The following is a 21,168-nucleotide window of genomic DNA, read 5'->3' as shown; positions in this document are numbered from 1 at the left end:
GCTTTTCCAGGCACATTAGCAGGGAGCTGGGTTGGAAGTGGAGCAGCTGGGACATGAACCAATGCCCATAGGATGCCGACATTGCAGGGGGTGGCTTTACCTGCTATGTCACAATGCTGGCACTCACCTTTTTAATAATTTAAAAACTCAAGTTCTTTGCTCCTTGAAGGTTGCATGCCCTGTCTTGTAATGCTTTACCTCCATTTTTTAAAACTACTTCTCATCTGTAAGTCTCAACTTAAGTATCATCTCTCAGAGAAGCCTTCTGTGACTACTCAATCTGATCTAAGTCTATCCCACAACTAATGACAGATTCCTGAAATTCTTTTTTATTTACAGCACTTCTACAATTTCTACATGTTATCATCTATTTGTTTATTTGTGTATTTAATTTGTTTTTCCCACTAGTGCATAAGATTTATGAATACAGGGGCTGTGATCCCTTTGTCACCAATATTGCTACAGTATCCAAAATTAGTACATATGTACTGAATAAGTGAATAATTATATAAAGGAACACATCTATACCCTGAGTTTGGAAATAGTGTATTACTTTTATACTTCTAAAATACCATCAGATGAACTGGCAAAATAAATTTTAGTTATTAATCACTTGATTTTCAAAGCCTCTAAATAAATTCTCAAATGTTTCAGTTGTCTCTCAGCTACCAAACTGAGTATTTTTCTTGTAATAATATGGTGATGACCTATTAGAATGCAACAATCACCTCTGTAATTCGATAAAGCAGTTAATAACTGTATTAAAACACTATATGATATGATACCACAATATTCTGTATCACATTATATGGGTAAATCCTGCAAACCACACCCCAAGTAATGTTTTCTTTCAGGCACAGACAAAAACAATAAGCCAGAATTCACATTGCCAAATACTTCTAAATGATTTCATCACTCTAAAAGCAAAGATTGATTAATATTCAAAAATTCCAAGGCACATGCTATGAAAAAGTCCACCTACCATGTCACCTCGTCACTTAAATCCCCTTTCCACAAACAACCACACTTTTAATTCAAATTCAGTATAATAGGGTTTTAACAGAATGGTTTCATCTTATATGTGTATTTCCTTTCTACCATGTTTGGTTCTCAACTGGACTAGAACTGAAAAAATTAGGATACTACTTATTTGCTCATTTGTGAAAAAGTACATTACAGTGTAGAGACGGATATATAATACTGAACTTCCATAACAGTTAATGGTACAAATATCACATGTACAGAACACAAAAGTTGGTTGAACTAAAATTAAGATTAAATAAAATCCAATTTCAGAAAACAAAAATCAAAGTATTAAGAATCTCTGAAATATTCTTAACCCAAATGATACTTCACTGGACTCAAGTCATTTTACAGTAAGGCATTCACAATTTGACCCCAGTGGTCAGTTTAGGAATTCTTGACAGCCATGAGTAGCTGCATCAGACAATCAGATATAAAATGGTAACCAATTTTCTATCTGAGAAAATCTTAACTTGGTTCTAAAGACATCAATTAGGCTTTTGAAATTTACTGGAGACAAATTATAAAAATCATTTGGCCTCACATTTGGCTTACTCAGATGCTGTGCTGTGAGTAAATGTACACCACATGAACTAAACAATCTATTTGTAACATTCTTAAGGTAAATTAGCTATTTCATATTCTTTAAGTAAAAGGCTGAGAAAAGAACTCTTGCTGTTTTCAAAAGAACTACCTTTCTGTATTCAAAATAAGTATTGCTGTACTATTTTCTGAAGAATCAAATCTTTACCTATATGAAATATTAATAAATCACACCATGCTTTCTATAACTTGGACAAATTATAAAACATGACTAGTGCAGGACAAAAACTGAACTTGCAAGTGATCACTTAAAATGTAGTAACTTGCCCTGAACTACCAGGTGCTTTTTTTCCATTCCTTGTCTCTGGATTTCAATTTTCTGAAAACTACAAAGAAATAATACAACAAAAACAGACCCAGGACAGCTTTTATTCACTTAGTCACTTGCTCAACCTTCTGTCTCCCTTAATCACAAGCTTTAGGTTTAAATCAAGTAAGTGTGGTTCTGAATGTTTCTAAACCTAAATACGACATGCAGCTGTATTCATCAAACATGGTATGTCAACTAGATTTCCAGAATTAGCAAATTTTTACATGGAGTTTTCAGGTGGCTGCTATAAAACAAGAGACTCGGGTTGTGATGCAGTAGCTTAAGCCACTGCTTATGGTGCTGGCATCCCGTATCAGTGTTGGTTCAAGTCCCAGCTGTTCCACTTCTGAGCCAGCTTCCTACTAATGTGCTTGGGAAGTCAGTGGAAGGTGGCCTAAGTACATGGGCCCTTGCTATCCAGGTGGGAGATGTGAATGTGAGTTCAGTCTCCTGGCTTTGCCCTGGACCAGAGCCAGCAGTTGCAGTTATCTGTGGAGTAAACCAATAGACAAAAGTTCTTTCTCTTGCTCCCTCCTTGTCTGTCACTGTTACTCTGCCTTTTAAATAAAATAAATAAGTCTTTAAAAACTAAAAACAGAATCAGATTAAGGATGGGTTACACTGCTGAAGTCAGTATGCATGCACCGACACTAGACTTTTGAAGTGGTGATACCAGACTGGGAAATTCTAAGTAACAGATATGAAAAGAATTCAGACAGACTATCACAGAAATCTGGCAGTCTACAAGTGGCATAATTATCATTCGATGGGCAAAGTATGACATGAGGAGAAGTAGTCTTATAATAGCCAATAAGGAATGACTTCAGGTGATCAGCCTGCTGCATTAAGGAGTTTAATAGCAAGTTGAATAGTTCTACCTATGAAGAACTATGAAAGACAAAATTAGAATACTGGGCAAGAAAATAATGCACAGACTCATTTTTTAGATGAAACTACAGAGATTTAGTTGCTTCAGACAGATATAAGAAGAGGCCTAATCAAGTAAGTCAAAATGAGAATTTATTTACTAGAACCAGGACAGAGTAATGCCAAGAATTAGCTGATGCTAGAGTCATGAAATCCTGACCGTGAGTTTCTTCCAGTACCAGTTCTCAGATCCAGAATTGTTCCAACAGTCAAGAGAAGGGCTGAAATTCCATGTGACATTAAGAAACTCAAGTTTCTTAGAACAATTATCAGGTTCAGACCTATGGCTTAATACTAATTAAACTGCTTCTGTTTTAACAGCCACCCCAGAATTCAAGCCTTAGGTGTGATTTCTCCTTCTGCTGAAAAATATACTTCTGCTAAATATTAGCTGAAGTAGAATTATGGATACAGGTTACCCATAAAACTCAGCAATTTGCTAGCATATTGGTAACTAGAATGGCATACCATTTTATCAAGGGGCATAAAGATAAATGCATCACATGAATAATTAAAATATGCCCTCCAGGATGAGTTCACGAAAAAAGTGAACACATTAAGGACATTAAAGAATAAAATTAAAACAGTACTAATAATGTGCAACCAAGAAATTGCATGGCTGCTGAGAAAAGAGCAATTTTTTTTATTTTTTGACAGGCAGAGTGGACAGTGAGAAAGAGAGCGAAACAGAGAGAAAGGTCTTCCTTTTCTGTTGGTTCACCCTCCAGTGGCTGCTGTGGCCAGCGTGCTGTGGCTGGCGCACCGCGCTGATCCAAAGCCAGGAGCCAGGAGAGCAATGTTTTAATTAGAAAAAAAATCAGAGAAAATTATTCTGTATATAAAAGGATCAAATACTTCCCTTTTTGTCCCATGGACAAAATAAGCATAATTTCACATTTTTTTTTCATTTTCAATTCTCTTTATATACAGAAGATCAGTTTAGCATACATTAAGTAAAGATTTCAACAGTTTGCTCCCACACAGAAACATAAAGTGAAAAATAATAGATGATTTTTTAAATGATGATGAAATCAGATCAGACCTATTGTCATGTTTAATCCCAGTGAGAGTCAAGTTGGGAATTGATAATTTCTTCTTTTTTTTTTTTTTAACAGAAGATCAGTTTAGTATACATTAAGTAAAGATTTCAACAGTTTGCACCCCCATAGAAACATAAAGTGAAATATACTGTTTGAGTACTCATAGCATTAAGCCTCAATGTACAGCACATTAAGGACAGAGATCCTACATGAGGAGTAAGTGCACAGTGACTCCTGTTGTTGACTTTACAAATTGACACTCCTGTTTATGGCATCAGTAATCTCCCTATGCACCAGTCATGAGTTTCCAAGTCTATGGAAGCCCCTTGAGTTCTCCGACTCTTATCTTGTTTAGACAAGATAATTTCACATTTATTAATGATACCTATCTAGAATGTCACACGCCCAAAGAGCTGCTGCAGCAGGACAATTTGAATAAAATGTTCACAGAGAAATGTGATGATTTTATCTTATTCCTGTCTAACTTTACATACGTAATTTTATGTTCTTTTAGGTGAGCACCTGGCCTTATACATGTGAAGATACTTCAGAAAGTTCATGGGAAAAGGAAGTTCAAAGATTAGGTGTATTTTGGTGCAAAAAGAATCTGAAATCTAAGCATACATTTTTAATATACATTTGGTATGAATTGTTCGAATGTCAATCCTATTTACAGAGTGAATGATGAATGCATGACTGGATGGGAACATGAATTCATGAAAATATAAATATGGCTAAAAGCATACTGGAGATGGCACTCTCTGCCAAGATTGGCAATATTCAATGTCCAAAATGAAAGGACATCAAACATAATGAGAAAAATATTTGCAAACTACCTGACAAAGGATTTATATCCTGAATATATCAGCAACTTAAAAAACTCAACAACAACAAAAAGAACAATCCAGTTGAGAAATGAGCAAAGGACTTCAATAGCCAGTTCTCAAAAGAAGAAATACAAATAAGCAACAAATATATGCAAAGGTGCTCAACATCACTAGTCATCATTGAAATGCAAATCAAAACCACAATGAGATATCATTTCACTCCACCAGAACGGCTAAAATTCAAAACACAGACAGTAACAAATGCTGCCAAGGATGTGGACAAGAGCTTCTTCCACGTCTTCCATGTGGATGCAGAGGCCCAAGGACTTGGGCCATCTATGGCTTTCCCAGGCCATAGCAGAGAGCTGGATAGGAAGTGGAGCAGCTGGGACTCGAACTGGCGTCCATAATGGATATTGGCACAGCAGGCGGAGGCTTTATCCACTACACCACAGCACCAGTTCCCACTTAAACTATTTAAAATGGTTACAACTATCTCCTCAAATTAGACCATATACCCTAACAGTAATAGAGTAATGGTAACAGCAGTAGCAGTTAGTCATCAATTGTCATTTTCATGTTAATTTAAGGTCCAGACTCCTAACAAGATGGAATTTTTAAGTTAAATATCTGTACATCCTAAAGCATATTTTATAACTTGGTTTTAAAATTATGGTAGCTCTTTTTATAGCTTTTAGAAGCTTGGCTTATGGGTATAAACCTAAATATATTCTACAAACCCTATATATTCTATAATTACATAAATATTTTCCATGGAATTTTACTTTGGTGAAGATTTCTGAAACATGTAACCAAAGGGTCCTCCCTTGCTCCCTTTCTACTTAATGGAATAGTATACTTAATTATCAAAATGAGCTATTTATCATCATCTATAGCATTTTTGGTAAACACTACATTTTGCAGAAGTTGAGACATGTATACTTTAATGTGTCTGTGTAAATTATGTATAGTCTAAGTTGCAAAGTAACAGTACAGAGTAAAACACTTTAAAATCATGTCTGGAATATACTTACTATTGATTTTATTTTATAGAATAATATTGGTTAAGAGCATGAGCCTCAGAAATAGACAAAATTGGTTCAAATCCTGACTCTGCTCTTAACAGCTATAGGACTACTTAAATTTACTTAATGGCTACTTAATTCTCAGTAATTTTTTTTTATTTTCACATCTGACAAATGGAAAATTTGAGTTAGATAAACTTTAAGCTACTTTCTTGCCCTAAAATTGTTTAACTCTGCTTACAAAATATATTATTAACTTCATTCAAAGCTTTATCAACAAATCAAAATGGCATAAAAGAAGTGGTATCATTCAGAAGAAAAAACAGATATATCTAAATTACCTATGTAATTTGCCAAAAGCTAAATGTCCCTATAATTGATTAAATTATCTGTCTGACTGCTAATGTGAAGATTATGTTACTCTCATGTGTTAAACAGTTCCTTGGCTAGCCTTGTAATAAAGTTGACAAGGGTAACTTTTTAAATTGACACTTTAAGATCTGACATTTTCCTATCTAACTCAAACTTATTTGACTTCGATTCTCACCACCCACTACTAAGCTTTTGCTGGAGTGATTCTTTTATATCTTATTACTGCCTATGTCATCTTTTACCCATTGTGTATCACTATCTCCAGGGAGCTTACCTATCCTCCCAATTTTTCCATTTCAACTTCTACTCATTCTTCTTCAAGTTCTTTGACTTTACCCTCATGAGTTCCTCATCACAAGCCAGTTAGCATATCTTCCTATATACTTCTGTTAGATGAATAAGGAATGAATGACAAAACTTCAATCTTCATAAGATTTCAAACATATTTATAAATTTAAAAATTTTTTTTTTGACAGAGTGGACAGTGAGAGAGAGAGATGGCCGCTGTGGCTGGTGCACCGTGCTGATCCGAAGGCAGGAGCCAGGTGCTTCTCCTGGTCTCCCATGCGGGTGCAGGAACCCAAGCATTTGGGCCATCCTCCACTGCACTCCTGGGCCACAGCAGAGAGCTGGCCTGGAAGAGGGGCAATTTGGACAGAATCCTGTGACTCAACCAGGACTAGAACCCTGTGTGCCGGTGCCGCAGGTGGAGGATTAGCCTATTGAGTCGCAGTGCCGGCCTAAATTAAAAATTATCAAGGCCCAGATTTTCTCTTAACGTCTTAAATTCATAATTTTGTTAAAGAGCTAGTAAGTTTTCCAGTTTCATGTCAAATTTTATTATTCAGTGGTTAAAACTGAAATAAAGAAGCCTTCTTGAGACTCCAACTCTTTAAAGTCATCTTATATAGCAGGATTGGTCCAAGGAAGTGCTGATACCCATCCAAAATGGGAACTCACATTTCCAATAAATCCAAATTCTTATGCCCACTATTTCTCTCTACTTTACCTTACAAAACAAATCAAACCCCAGGCACAACCCTGAGTAGCTGGCAACAAAAAGAAACAAATTCAATCAAATTCAATCAATGTGACCTAGAATAAAACAAAAAGTAATGAACATGAATAATGTATAAGAGAAGCGCAAAAAAATATAAGCAGAGTAAATGTTAAAGGAGGAAGTAACTGTATGTTAAGAATGAATTGAGGGGCCAGCACCGTGGTGTACTAGATTAATCCTCCGCTTGTAATGCCGGCATCCCATATGGTTGCTGGTTCTAGTCCCGGTTGCTCCTCTTCCAGTCCAGCTCTCTGCTGTGGCCCGGGAGGGCAGTGGAGGATGGCCCAAGTGCTTGGGCCCCTGCACCCGCATGGGAGACCAGGAGGAAGCACCTGGCTCCTGACTTCAAATTGGTGCAGCTCCGGCCGTTGTGGCCATTTGGGGAGTGAACCAACGGAAGGAAGACCTTTCTCTCTCTCTCTCTCTCACTGTCTATAACTCTACCTGTCAAATAAATAAAAAAAAAATCTTAAAAGAAAAAAAGAATGACTTGAAGGAAAAGTTGGCACTCAAATGTTACAGGAACCAACAAGTATAAACCTAGAGAAGTCAAAGTATTAAGCCAAAGACAATATATATGGTAGCAAACCAGAATATAAGACAGTTGTAAACTGCAAGGAAGAGCAAAAGTGAGAATATGGGCCTCGATAGCAGTACAACTTGCACATGGAAAATCAGTTAGGTGGATTTTTGGAAGAAAGACATATTGAGTACAGGAGGAAAAAAAAGAGTACGTACAGCTGATAGTCATCAGAGTGAGGTTGGAAACAATACGGTAAAAGATACCCAAATGAACAAATGAACCTAAAAGATGGAAAGCTGCAATAAGAATTATGAAAGTACTCAAATGTATTATAATTGAATTAAGGTTTCTTAACAGGGAGGATAGAAATTAAAAATAAAAGGTCAAAAAGATTTTTTTAATGTATTTATTTATTTGCATGGCAGAGTGATAGAGGGACAGGAAGAGACACAGAGCTATCTTCTATTTACTAATTGACTCCCCAAATGCCTACAGAAGCCAAGGTTGGGTCAGGCCAAAATCAGGAGCCAGAAAAATCCATCTGGATCACCCATCAGAGTGGCAGGAACTCAAGCACTTGGTCCATCATCGACTGCCTCCCAGCCACATTAGCAGGAAGTTGGATTCTAAGTGCAGGGTAGCTGGGACTCAAACCAGGTACTTCCATATGGGATGTAGGCATCCCAAGTGGCAGCTTAACCTACTGCAGCACAACAGATTATTTTTAAAGCTCAAATAATATGTGATTTGGAAGAAAGAGAACATGCAGATAAAGGAGATACTCAGTTACAGAGTTATGACATAAAATCCTAATTAGACCAATTGAAGAGAAGGAATTCATGGATTTCATCATTAGATTTTATTTTAAAAATATCACTGAAGATAAGAAATTGGAAAAAATTCTTTAAACTATTTTGAGGACAGCAAAGAAAATGGTTGATTCATTTTAAATCCTTAGAAATATCTACAAAGTTATTTTTAAGAAGACTTTTATTTAATAAATATAAATTTCAAAAGTACAACTTTTGGATTATAGCAGTTTTCCCCCCCATAACCACCCTCCCACCCACAAACCACCCCATCTCCTACTCCCTCTCACATCCCATTCTTCTTCTAGATTCATTTTCAATTATCTTTATATACAGAAGATCAACTTAGTATATACTAAGCAAAGATTTCAACAGATTGCACTCGCACAGACACACAAAGTATCTGTACTGTTTGAAGTACTCTTACTGTTTGAATATTAGTTTTACTGTTAATTCGCATAGTACAACACATTGAGGACAGAGATCCTACATGTGGAATAAGTGTGCAGTGACTCCTGTTGTTGATTTAACAATTGACACTCTTATTTATGACGTCAGTAATCACCCTAGGCTCTTGTCATGAGCTGCCAAGGCTATGGAAGCCTCTTGAGTTCACAAACTCCAACCTTATTTAGACAAGGCCATAATCGAAGTGGAAGTTCTTTCCTCCCTTCAGAGAAAGGTACCTCCTTCTTCTACAAAGTTGGTCATATTTGCATAAGAGGTGAAAATAGAATTCTACAATACATGGAAAAAAATAAAAGTTCTAGCAGAACTGGCTAGATTTTACTTGAAACATTTATCATTATTTCAAGTTCAAATTATTATAAATTTTATTTTAGAATTTAAGTGAGTAAAGATTTTAGCTAGTATAAATCAGTATCAACAATAAATTTCAGAACCACTGTTTTAGTCAATAGGCCTTCATTTTTTGTATCACTAAAAATAACAACCAAAAAAACTATGTCCAGGTATTAAGCACCAGAGGAATTAGTACCATATATACCGAATTGCACCAGAAGTAAAACAAATATATATGTTCAAACAACCAACTCTAGCACAGCTGGAAAACGTCATACAAAGACTTATTAAAATGGAAGGTGTATCTAATCTTGTACACAAAGAATCTGAAAAAAACCAAAGCACAAGCTTAAAAAAGACTATTATTAAGCTGGCACTCAAGAAATACCCTGATAAACATTAAAATTAGCGAGTTCATGGTCAAGAGAAAATCTGGGAAACGTGTTCAGCATGAAAACTTTAGAAAGAGACTCAGTAAAGATTTTAGTTTTTCTTTAGGCTCCAGTGTCATTATTTTTCTAATTTGAGTTCTAACAGTTTATTCATTTTATGTACTGCAGGTTATATTGCTAGAGTGGGAAAAATTAATCCAGTGCATTTATACAGTAAACACAGGAAATCATACATTCAATTCTCTTGCAATTCAAAATAAGTAGAAATCTATATAGTATGTAGCTTAGGTCAACTGTATTTCTTCCATATTATCTGCACATGATAACCATATTCCACCAAATACAATCATATCAAAAGTAGTTTCAAATGATCCTTTCAGAGACAACAAAAAAGATACTACACAAACAAACAAAAAATCCATCAGCATTCTAATTTATTCACTTTAATGAGCAGTTCAACAACCTGTCACGGGTCTCAAAGAAGGACTAGAAGATAAAAGAACACTTGATGTAGGTAAAATAAGGGAGACTAAAAAACAGCTTGGAAATCACTACCATATTCTCATCTTGATCTTCAACCTCTCCCTATGAGATAGATGAATATTTCTGACAGCCTTCTGGACATTTCCATCTATATATTCCACAAGTATTTTAGATCTAATTTGTCAAGAAACAACCTTAATAGTTTGTTATCAAGATTACTCCATATTAATGCCAACCAACAACCCCTATTTTATTTGCTGGTGTCAAAATGTCCCCAATCTCCCCAACTAGCAAATTTAGCCATCCTCACAACTTTTTCGTATCTCACATGTCTATATTAATCACAAAATCAACAGATTTTTGCCTCAGAAATATAGCTCAATTAATTCCTTTTTGTGTAGCTTGTTTGAACAATCCTTATTATCTGTAATTGCCAAAAAGGGGCTAAAATCCCTGAGCTCAATATCTCAGTTAATTTATCCAACTGATACAAGAATGCTATTTCTTAAAACCACCTATTATTATTTCTTAGCTACCTTAGAATGTCTTTGGTTACATTACCTATAGCATTGCTTCCTAAATGTTGATTCTGGATTACTAATATCAAGTGGAAAGAAATTAGAAAAGCAAACTGTTGTGCTCTAAGGCATATCTGATTCAGAAACTCAGGGGATGGTGCCGAGCAACCTTTTTTAACAAATTCCCTAAGTGATACATTTTAAGAACTACTGAACAATGATTTAATTTTTAATACAGAGATTTGAGGTATAGAAAACATTATTATTTCTCTTTTCATTGTTTTATTGCTTTTTAATTATCTTTAAACTGTTCAAAACTGTAATACAAATAGCATACATCATTTTGTGCTGTATTATGTATTTTGGGGTACACATCAAAATAAAACTGATAGTGCCATGTATAAAAATAGCAATGTATAAAAGGTGGAGTTTTATTTCATGTTTATTTGTTTAAATTCAGGCCAGCAAGTATATACTCAAATAAAATTTTACAAACACATTATGGGCTTGCATGAAGCACTTAATTAGTTGCGGATAAGGTTCATGTGTATCTGTTTAGCCCTTCCTCTCATAAGAACAAATTAAACAGATTAAGGCCTTCTTCCATAACTGTATTAATGATGAAGTTATTCTTAGTTTAAGAGTTCTACATTTTTAAATGTAGGTAATAAATAATTACCTATAAAACTAGAAATGAATCCTTAGTTTAAAAACTAAATATTAGACAAATTTCCCAAAGATATATTGAGACTGATTTGACTCATGATGTCTTAAGTCTTACGATTAATTATATCAGCTGGTTTTTCAGCTAATATGTACCACAGTGGCAACAATATTCAAAATGAAATAGGCTGGAAACCCTCAGACACAGTCATGCAAAGCTAAAATGCATCACATTCTTCTATCATTAGGATTTACGTTGTAGTGATTGGGTTTAATAAGAAAAGATTTTGCAAAAATAGTGAGACAGTTTTGACAAGTTCCCTAACTCAAGGGTGGCTAAAGTTATTATAAATCTGACAGTTACAATGTACTTAGAAAAATGTTGTCACATCACCTATTAATAAAAAATAACATAACTGGAATAAAGCACATACCCGATTTTATCATTAAACTATGAAAAAACATTAACTGATTCAATCACTTCCCTCAAAGGGAATACTGGCTCCTTTATGACTCAACTCTGTGGGGTGGGGGGAGGAACTTTACTAATTTGTTAAATCTAGATCGATTTGCTTGAAGAGTATCTTGAGAAGGCAAAATGATTAAAAACATTAGTTTGCCACCACTTATCTGTATGAACCAGAACTTTCTATCCACAATGCAATAAAAATAAAGTAGATGTTGAGGCTGATATAAAACAGCAATTTTTAAACATAACTGCTCATTTAAATTTTCCACTATACACTAGAACACCACGAATGACTTAATTTGAAAAATGTGGCATGTTTGAAATTACAGATAAAAGTGCACTAATATAATGTTACTTTTGTTCCTATTTATGACATAGCTTAGTTAGCTCTTGCAGTTTAATTTCCCACCAGGCAGACTTCTTTCCTTCACTAATAGCAAAAGCTATGCATTCCTGGGTTATACACAATTTGATGCCTTTAGATATACTCCTTTCTCTGCCAGAAATGCTCTTCTCTCACTTTTCAAAAATTATTTTACTTTCAACATCCAGAATATTGCTTCTCAGATTCAAAACAGAATTAATCACTTTCTCTTCTATATTCCATATTGTACTTATCACACATTTATCAATTAGATAAACTATCTCCCTAAATCCCTTGAATGTAGGATCCAAGATAAATTCATTCTTGGATCCTTTCTGCCCCCTATTCTTAATACAGATCCTAAAGTTAGAATCAATGTACAAGTAAATAGTAAATACAGGGACAGGCATTTGGCACAGCAATTAAAAACAGCTTGGGACACCCATTCACCATATTGGATTGCTTGGGTTGAAGTCACACATCCATTTCCAATTCCAGCTTCCTACTAATGCTCACCATGGGAGGAAGCGATGACAACTCAAGAAGTTGGGTCCCTGCCACTCACTTAAGAGATCTGAAATCAGTTTCAGGAGCCCGGCTTTGACTTGGCCCAGCCTCAGTTACTGCAGAACCTTGGGAAGTGAACCAGGGAATGGAAGATTCTCTCTCTCTCCCTTTCTCCTGCCTTCCCTCCCCCTCCCCCTCCCCCTCTCTCCTCCTCTCTCTCCCTCCCGCCGCCCTCTCACCCTCCCTCTCCCTCACTGCATTTCAAACAAAAATAAATACAAATTTTAAAAAACTGTAAAAAGAACAAAAGGAAATGGTGAGACTCTTAACTGGTTAATAAGGTTAGTACCTATAAAGTAATCATTGAACAAGAATAAATTTGTAATGTACTCAAGCACTACTTAAAAGTGTGGCCCATGGGGGGCCTGCGCCACGGCTCACTTGGTTAATCCTCCACCTGCGGCACTGGCACCTGATATGGGCACTGGGTTCTAGTCCCAGTTGCCCCTCTTCCAGTCCAGCTCTCTGCTGTGGCCCAGGAGGGCAGTGGAGGATGGCCCAGGTGCTTGGGCTCCTGCACCCAAGTGGGAGACCAGGAGGAGGCACCTGGCTCCTGGCTTCGGATCGGCCGTAGCAGCCATTTGGGGGGTGACCCAACGGAAGAAAGACCTTTTTCTCTCTCTCTGTCTATAACTCTACCTGTCAAAAAAATAAATAATTAAAAAATTTTTTTAAAAAAAGTGTGGTCCATGGACATTTGTTCAGCTAGTGGTTAAGCCATTGGTTAGGCTGCCTACATCACCTATCAGAGTACCTGGTTTAAATACCCAGTACTAGGACCTGATTACAGTTTCCTGATAACTCAGACCCAGGGAGGCAGCAGTGATGGCTCAAGCAATTGGGTTGCTGTCACCCACATGGGAGATCTGAATTGAGTTCCCAACTCCCGATTTGGCAAACTTTTAATATCTAATGAAAGGGCCAGACGGTAAGTATTGTACAGTTTGTGAGCTATGCACTCCGTCACAGCAACTCAATTCTGTTGCCATAGCAAGAGAACCATAGACAATAAATAAACAAATGGGCATGGCTGTGTTCCAATAAAATTTTACTTACAAAAAAGTAGGCAGCGTGTTTGCAGATTTGGCCCAACTACCATAATTTGCTGATCCCTGTTCTAAATTATAGACAAAACCCAAAAAGCAGTCACTAAGAACCCATCTATCACATAGTACATGAGCCAAAACTATGATTGCTGTTGGCATTATTCACCAATTTTTTATATTTTAAAGACTGAAAAATTTACCAACATTCAGGCTCATGGAAGATGTGACCCCATTTTTAAGAAAATCAAACTTTACTGAAAAATCTTTTGTATCTTTCCAATATATGTCTAAGAAAGCTTTAAGGTTTCATAATATCAGTAGATAGTAATATCCCCACAGGTTATAGAAACAAAAAATAGATAAATTTATTTACACTATTTGCCACAATCATTATAACAAATAGTATACACTCAATATTCCCACAGAGCATCCCCTTTTAAATAAATCACAACCTGGCTAAAGTCATAACAAAACTGACTGAAATTCCAAGTACAAAGCTCTTTATTCAAATCACATTATTTAAACAACTTAAAAATATAGCACTTTTGTTTACATTTTTAACAAACCTGGATTGTAGATCTTTGGGTTTAAAGTTGGCCTTCTCCAAAACACTACTTTGTTTCAAGGGGTGAGATACACAGCTCACTAGAGTTCACTCTAAAATTGGAGCCAAATTCTGACCTTCTTGTGTTCACTTCAGTTCTAGTCTCTCTTTTGAAATATACGTATCTATATGTAGCCATAAGGAACTCTTCTCCCCATTCTAGAACTCTTTTCCCCAGAGCATAAGAAAAAACGCTCAATGATTCTAAGTTTCCAATGCATCCCTCATTAGATTCCAAAAGTCTTGCATGTTTTCACATTATACTAATCTCCTTAAAATGTCCCCTAAGATTCCAACACTATTATAGATTATTGAAAGATCTCTTTTTCATAATATTCTCTAAAGTACCAAATGGTCAGTTTTAAGTGTAATAATTCTCCAAGTATTATCATTAGATTATAAGTAGCTTTTGAGAAGTGGGAATAGAGTCTAAAAGGAATTTAAGAGTCTTCTCTTGTGAGTAGTCACACAGAAATAATGAGAAAGTAATATATAATATTTTTCCAGTGATACAGTATCTATGAGAGATAGAAGTGTTCCTGAAAAGGGGATTAGGACATACTTAGGTATCCACTGAAACTTAAAATTTTATGTATTAAAAATTGATGTCATCATGATCTCTAAATATTTTTTCCTTTCTCTTATTTTCCTTTCCTGCCAATGATTCATCATGTTTTCCAGGCAAAATCTTAAAGTTATTCATGCTCATATCCCATTTTGTCTAAAAATTCAATCATGAATTCTTACTAATTATTTCTTCATTTAGTTTATAGAATTACTACTATCCTACATGTAGATAATATGCTGAAATTTCCTATTCTTCCTGCCTAGGTTTTCCCATTCTACATATTTCAGCCAAAAATCTTCTTCAAACATTTGATTGTACTTTTCAAATGTTATGTAAATAAAATATAGCCTGCTTCAATAATAGTCTAATAGCTAATAGTAACAGTATTTCAAACAGTTAAAGAATAAAATATATGTTTTAGAGTAATAAAAATAGAATTATTTAATAATAAAGAAGAAAGTAGAAAAGAAAACTAAGCCCAAGAAAGAGGAACATTTTGCAGGGGAAAACTTAAATTATGCATCAACTAAGGGCAGAGAGGAAACCCAGAAACAAGGTGGCTTATGCTTTCTGCAAGAATGATGCAGTTCCTGTTATCTGTACTAAAGCCCAGTACAAAACATAAAAGTCATCAGGAAAATATAAAGTAGTAGAAAAACCAAGTCTGAGACTAAATGAGAAAGAATTCTAAGAAAAGGCAGCCAAGTGAATTGTAAGCTGTCTAAAAGTGTTCTATTGAGAAAGAATTTCTAAGTGGCCTACAGAGGCAACAACGCAAGTTGCCAGCGTCACTACTTCTGACACATCAGTAACTCGACCACTGGAGGGAGTCTGATCACATATCCTTTGAGGTGACTTTTACTCATAACTTCCTGGTCTTAAATGAATTAGAACCCCTACCAAGAATATGAATTGGTTCAACAAAATCTTATGGTTTTCAAGGTTCTTATTTCTTTTAGTTTTTCTTTTGTTTGATACTCACTAATAAGAATTTACAGCATCTCTACAGTCACATCTGGGTCAAAGAAATGAATCCAGAGGTCACATGTCATTGCACAGATCTAGCCTAAGGGAAAATGTCATAAAGATATTGTAAGACAAGAACAGAAGAGGGCTCTCATACAAATACCTATGTGAAGTAGGTATCAAGGTCACAATTCACATGAATAACAGCAAACAGCAGATCTGAACTGCAAGCTGAAAACTTAGCTTTTAGGATAAGGCTAGCATGAAAGGGATGGTAAAATAGAAGGGATAACTGTACTGTAACTGTGATTTTTAAGTTTCGTGCTCATTTAAAATTCAAAATTTACAGTTTCCATTAATCACTCATTAAGAAATCATTTCCTAATTGAAAATACAACTGGAATTATTTTAAAAAAACGAAGATCTACATATTCACAAAAAAGAAAATTAAAAACTACTTTAACTCAAGATCTAAAATGGTGTTAATACTATGTTATACCATGTGTCAGTAAGACTGAGGAAAGACTACCTGACATTCTTATAATAAAAACATTAAAGGTAACAGTTGTGAGTATTCTTTCTAGATGCTTGCTCACTTCAGAAAATGTTATTAAGGATTATTTTATTACTGTGTTATATTACCAAACATTATGGCAGTACTTTATACTTTCCAAAGTTCAAAACTGTCTTATTAACACGTAAATGAGCATAATCAGGTCTCAACTGATTCATAATTTAAATATACCAAAGTCCAAACACAAACAATCTTTTAAAATATGTACATAGACAAGAAAATCTATCAGCTTTTGTGTGTGTAGTTTTCATTAAAAAGCGTTCCTTTGTTGACTAGCATTATAAACTCCATTAACCATATTCAGGACGTAAAACTTAAATACATCTGTATCTATATTTGTGTATACAAGCATACTTCAAAAAGTTCATAGAAAATGAAATTAAAATATTATCCTGGTTTAAAAATTATTGTAATTCATGCAGTTTTTCCATAAAACATATTTTCTGTGAACTTTATGACCCTGTATATATATATGTACATGTATAATACATATACATATATGTGTGTGCTCATATTTGCATAATAAAAACACAAAGAAAAGCAGAAGTAATACAGGCTTCTGTGGGTAGGCTGCGCAGCTATTTTGTTGTCACAGGTCAATGAGGGTCTAAAATAACTACTTGGAGAAATAAACTGGAAGTAGGTTCTCACATATTAAGGCTTCCAGGTAAAAAATTGTTTTCCATCTTCAGTTTTTTTTTTAAAGTCAAAATGCAAGTAAATCATGTTTTCAACTTGAGCAGAGATTAACAGAAACACTCTTCTGTTTGCTATCATAACTAGCAGAAAGCATTGGAACTACCATACAACTCCAGAAGGTTTCCTGATAGAAGTCTACCCAGAATCCTCATTTTGTGCTACAGCAATTAACATCTGAACAGGGACCATGTACAAACAACTAAAGTGCACATGCTATTCATTAGGTAATGTGTATGTGTGTCTAAGAGCCCTCTTGCTTAATTAAAAATCCAATTATATGACCACTTGAACTCTATCTCATATTCTTCTGAGACTACTAAATATTTTGAGAAACTATTAAAAGAGAAACATTGTGAATGGATGCTAATAATGTAGTAAACATCAATTTAAATGAAAGCAAGCAATCAATAGAGAAAATTATAAATAAGAGAGAAGAAAACAGACATTTATGATCGCCAGCAGCTATGGATCTTAGTTGATACAATATGCGGAACGTCATAAAATTAAAAACATCTGTGAGTGGACAAGGTAAAGGAAATATATATTGGTAATTATATTTATGCTAATTTATTCCACCATCAAGGAATTACTGTTTTCATTACTAAGTTAATAGGGTGAAATAAAGTATGAAAAGTAAACAGCAAGCAAAACAAATGCATTCCTAGGATAAGAAAATTATGAAAATATAGTTCTTATTATGTGCTTACATATAAGACAGATCTTCTGCCACATACTTGCCTTTCTATACTATATATTTATACAAGTAAAATAATGAGACCTGAGAGGGGGAAAAAGTAACAGAAACTGAAGGAGAAAACAATATCTAACTGAAAATTTCTCAGTATAAAATGATGCCAAATAAACTCTGGTCTACAAACTTAATGTAACACTGGGTAAACTGTGATATAAAAACAACTGTACTATCCCTACCTAATGTATTCCTGTGATGCCAACTTAATATTTATGTAATTGACACATAAGCTAAGATCACACACAAAAATGTTAAGTGTTTAAAAGATATACCCCCCATGTAGTGAAGTTGTTAAAGGAAGACTTTGCTCTTTGTATGCACTGGTAAAAGCTATTTTACAAGTTAGAGTTCTATTCAATTAGTCTATATTAAATCAATTAGAAGTCTGAAAATAGTAATTTTCATATACTATTTAGTGCCAGTACCCCTCAAATTAAATGTCACATAATTTGCTTATTTTGCAAGATTTATAAAATAAACAACTACAAAAATTGCCAGGATAGCTCCTACTCTAGGAGAACACAATAAATGTAGCATTAATTTTTGTACTCATATTATTAATTCTGTAAACTTAAAAACAAACCTTTATTTCTGCTAGTATTTTTGAAACAAGGAACAACAATGAACTGCCTATTTCTAATTAGTGTAAGAGGAGCATCTGATAAATCACTGAAGTAAAAATAAAATCTACTTTTATTAGATTCTTAAGTTTTCTCTTGAACCCATCTAACAAAATAAAAACATAGGTATTTTACAATGGTAACATCACAAAAAGCTATTTCGTGAAAGAATAAACTAAAATCAAAATGTCCTCTTATGTGGTATATTACAAATAATCTTTATAGTCTAATCAGTCAAGCTTTGTAACAGAATGAAAAATTGTTTTAGATGACATAAATTTGTGCACTTACTACTATGGTGATCAAAATGGTCTAAGAATAAAGAAAATATAAAGAGCCTTTTCAAGAAATTATTTAAAGTGGCTTTGATTTCAGAAAGCTTGAATTTTTGTTTAAAAATTATTACATGTAAATTTATTAATAGCAAATTATTAACAGTAAATTAAAACTGTAATAAAAAGTATATTATCAATAATCTCAAATTTTGTTCCTTTGAGCTAAATGTACCTACCGCAAAGCCTAACCAAGTTACTAACTACCATTTCAGTGACTTTGGAAGCAAGACCTCTGCTCCCTATTTGGATCACACTGATAATTTGATAAATTTTACAACCTTTCTGTGAGCATTCAATCTCTCCACACACCTTTGGTTGAAAAATACTTGGCAATCATTACCACAATGTACAGTTAAACATTAATTTAACTGACAATCAAATGTGCCCAACGTCCTCTCCAGAACATACAACTTGTTTTTCCTTTGTCAGCGGCAGAATTTTCCAATTGTTCGGCTAATCAATTAATAATCGGCTGACTTGGTCCACATTAACGAAACACCTTTGAGTCTCCAACTAGCCCAACTACCACAGAAGCGCTGTAACTACCTCGGTGCACAGAGCACCAGCTCTGCCTGTAGCGCTCCGAGCTGGGCTCGATCCATCCCCTCCGTCAGAAACTGCCAACTTAATGGAATAAAAGATGGAATGTCAACACACAATGGTGCGGACTCGCCACGTATTCTGAACCACAGCCCCTCTAGCGGGCCGATTCCTTCACAGATTTTGGACAGTCCCTGACTCGCAGCCCAGAACCACAAAGCCTGTGTCTGTCCTTGGTGCTGAAACGCAGTGTTTCTGGCCCCTGGCTGAAAAAAACTGTCATTCTGGTCCCAGTTTGAGAGGATTCAAAGGACTTCAAACGCGAGCCGTCTAAGGATGGGCGGTTTAAAGAAGGGAAGCGAGGGCTAAGTTTCTAGGCGGAGAACGCTAACTAGCGAACGCGTGCGGCGGCGGTGGGTGCTGGAAGCATCCAGAGGGCATGTCCCGGTCGGCGCCGGGGGACCCAGGAAATCCAGACTGCGGCAAAGCCGGGAAGCGCCGGGTCCGGGCAGGCGCGGCGGCCAGGAACCCGCGCTCGCCGGGGCCGCACGGGCGAGGGCGGCCAGGGCGCCGGGCCGTGGACCGCGGCCACTTCCCGCACCGCAGCGCAAGCCCCGGGGTCCTTTTGTTTCTGGGGTGATGGGGGTGGGGGCCGGTGGGGAGCCCGCACCTGCATTTATTCGCTCAGCGGGGGGACAACAAAAGACCCTGCGGGCCGGGGCAGGGGCAGGGGCCGGGGCCAGGCCGGGCAGCGGGGTCGGAGCGGCCGCGATGCCCCAGCCCGGGCGGGCTCGGACCCTCTCCTCAAGGTCCCGACCGCTCTTACCGTCCCGGTCGCACAGCTGAATGGCCTCCAGGCTGAGGTTTTTGATCACCTCCTCACAGGGGCTGGTGGGGCTGTTGAGGGCATGTTCCAGGCGCGGCACCTCCATTTTTCCAACCCCCTTCTCAAGCCCGCCTGCTTCGTATCCAGGCTCTCTCGCCGGGCCGGGTGAGCAGGAAGGGCGGGAAAGGAGGGGGGAGTGGCGGAGGGACGAGCGAAGGCCTGGGACGCGGCACTGAGGCGCCGAGTCCGAGCAGCCCGGCTGGAGAGCCACGGCCCAGGCGACAGCCGTGGCGGGAGCTCCGGGGAGTGTGCGGCTGGCTCTCCGAGACCGAGCGGGACCCGGCGCGAGGGCGGGAGGTGCGCGCTCCCGGCGGCGCGCGAGGAACGTGAGGGAGACAGCGCGACACGCGCACGCGCCCGTGTGTGTGTGTGTGTGTGTGTGCCAGGACGCGCCCCCTGCCGGAGCGCGGCGCCCCGCCCCCACCCTCTGGAGCGCACGCGCCCCCGGCTGCCCTTGCGCCGCGGTCCCCACCGCCTGGCGCGTGAGGCGTCGGACGAGACGGCGCGAGGGAACCTGCGCGCGGCGACACGCCACGCGCCGCCGCGCTGTCTGCTGTCCGGGGCGGTTTGGCGTTCCCCTCTCCTCATGGGGTCAGGCGGAGCCCGAGTTGTCACTGAGGCTTCTGCACAGGGAGGCGAGGGCGAGCAGGTTGGTTGTTGATGAAGCATGGGGAAAAAAAGGGCCCAGCCCCTTTGTATCGGGGTTTGGGTCCTGCAGGCCGCCTTCCCCACTCGCGATCCTGAGCTCCTCGCTGCCCGCACCGTGCTGGCTCAGACCCAGTCCACGCACGATCTGCCTTGGG

At 37.3% G+C, this 21,168-nt stretch overlaps 1 protein-coding gene across 6 annotated transcripts in view; it reads right to left on the bottom strand.

Moving 5' to 3' along the window:
- Positions 1-20,700, bottom strand: part of PHYHIPL (phytanoyl-CoA 2-hydroxylase interacting protein like) — a 55,248-nt gene extending 34,548 nt beyond the window's left edge. The window contains exons 1-2 of one of the 6 annotated variants that reach the window (XM_051823882.2): positions 19,486-19,877; positions 15,977-16,060 (exon numbers count right to left, since the gene is read on the bottom strand). Coding sequence is in view for 2 of the 6 variants with exons in the window: in XM_008270105.4 (XP_008268327.2) it covers positions 20,306-20,411 (106 nt within the window). In the remaining 4 variants the exon portion in view is untranslated. Of the gene's footprint in view, positions 1-12,725; positions 12,853-14,388; positions 14,877-15,976; positions 16,061-19,248; positions 19,292-19,485; positions 19,878-20,305 lie in introns of those variants that run through there. The other 5 variants (XM_008270105.4, XM_008270107.4, XM_051823881.2 and 2 more) reach the window with 5 other exon arrangements.
- Positions 20,701-21,168: the final 468 nt, after the last annotated feature.

This window comes from Oryctolagus cuniculus, chromosome 15, assembly GCF_964237555.1.
Source record: "Oryctolagus cuniculus chromosome 15, mOryCun1.1, whole genome shotgun sequence".
Taxonomy (NCBI): domain Eukaryota; kingdom Metazoa; phylum Chordata; class Mammalia; order Lagomorpha; family Leporidae; genus Oryctolagus; species Oryctolagus cuniculus.
This window is presented reverse-complemented; position numbering and strand designations above follow the sequence as displayed.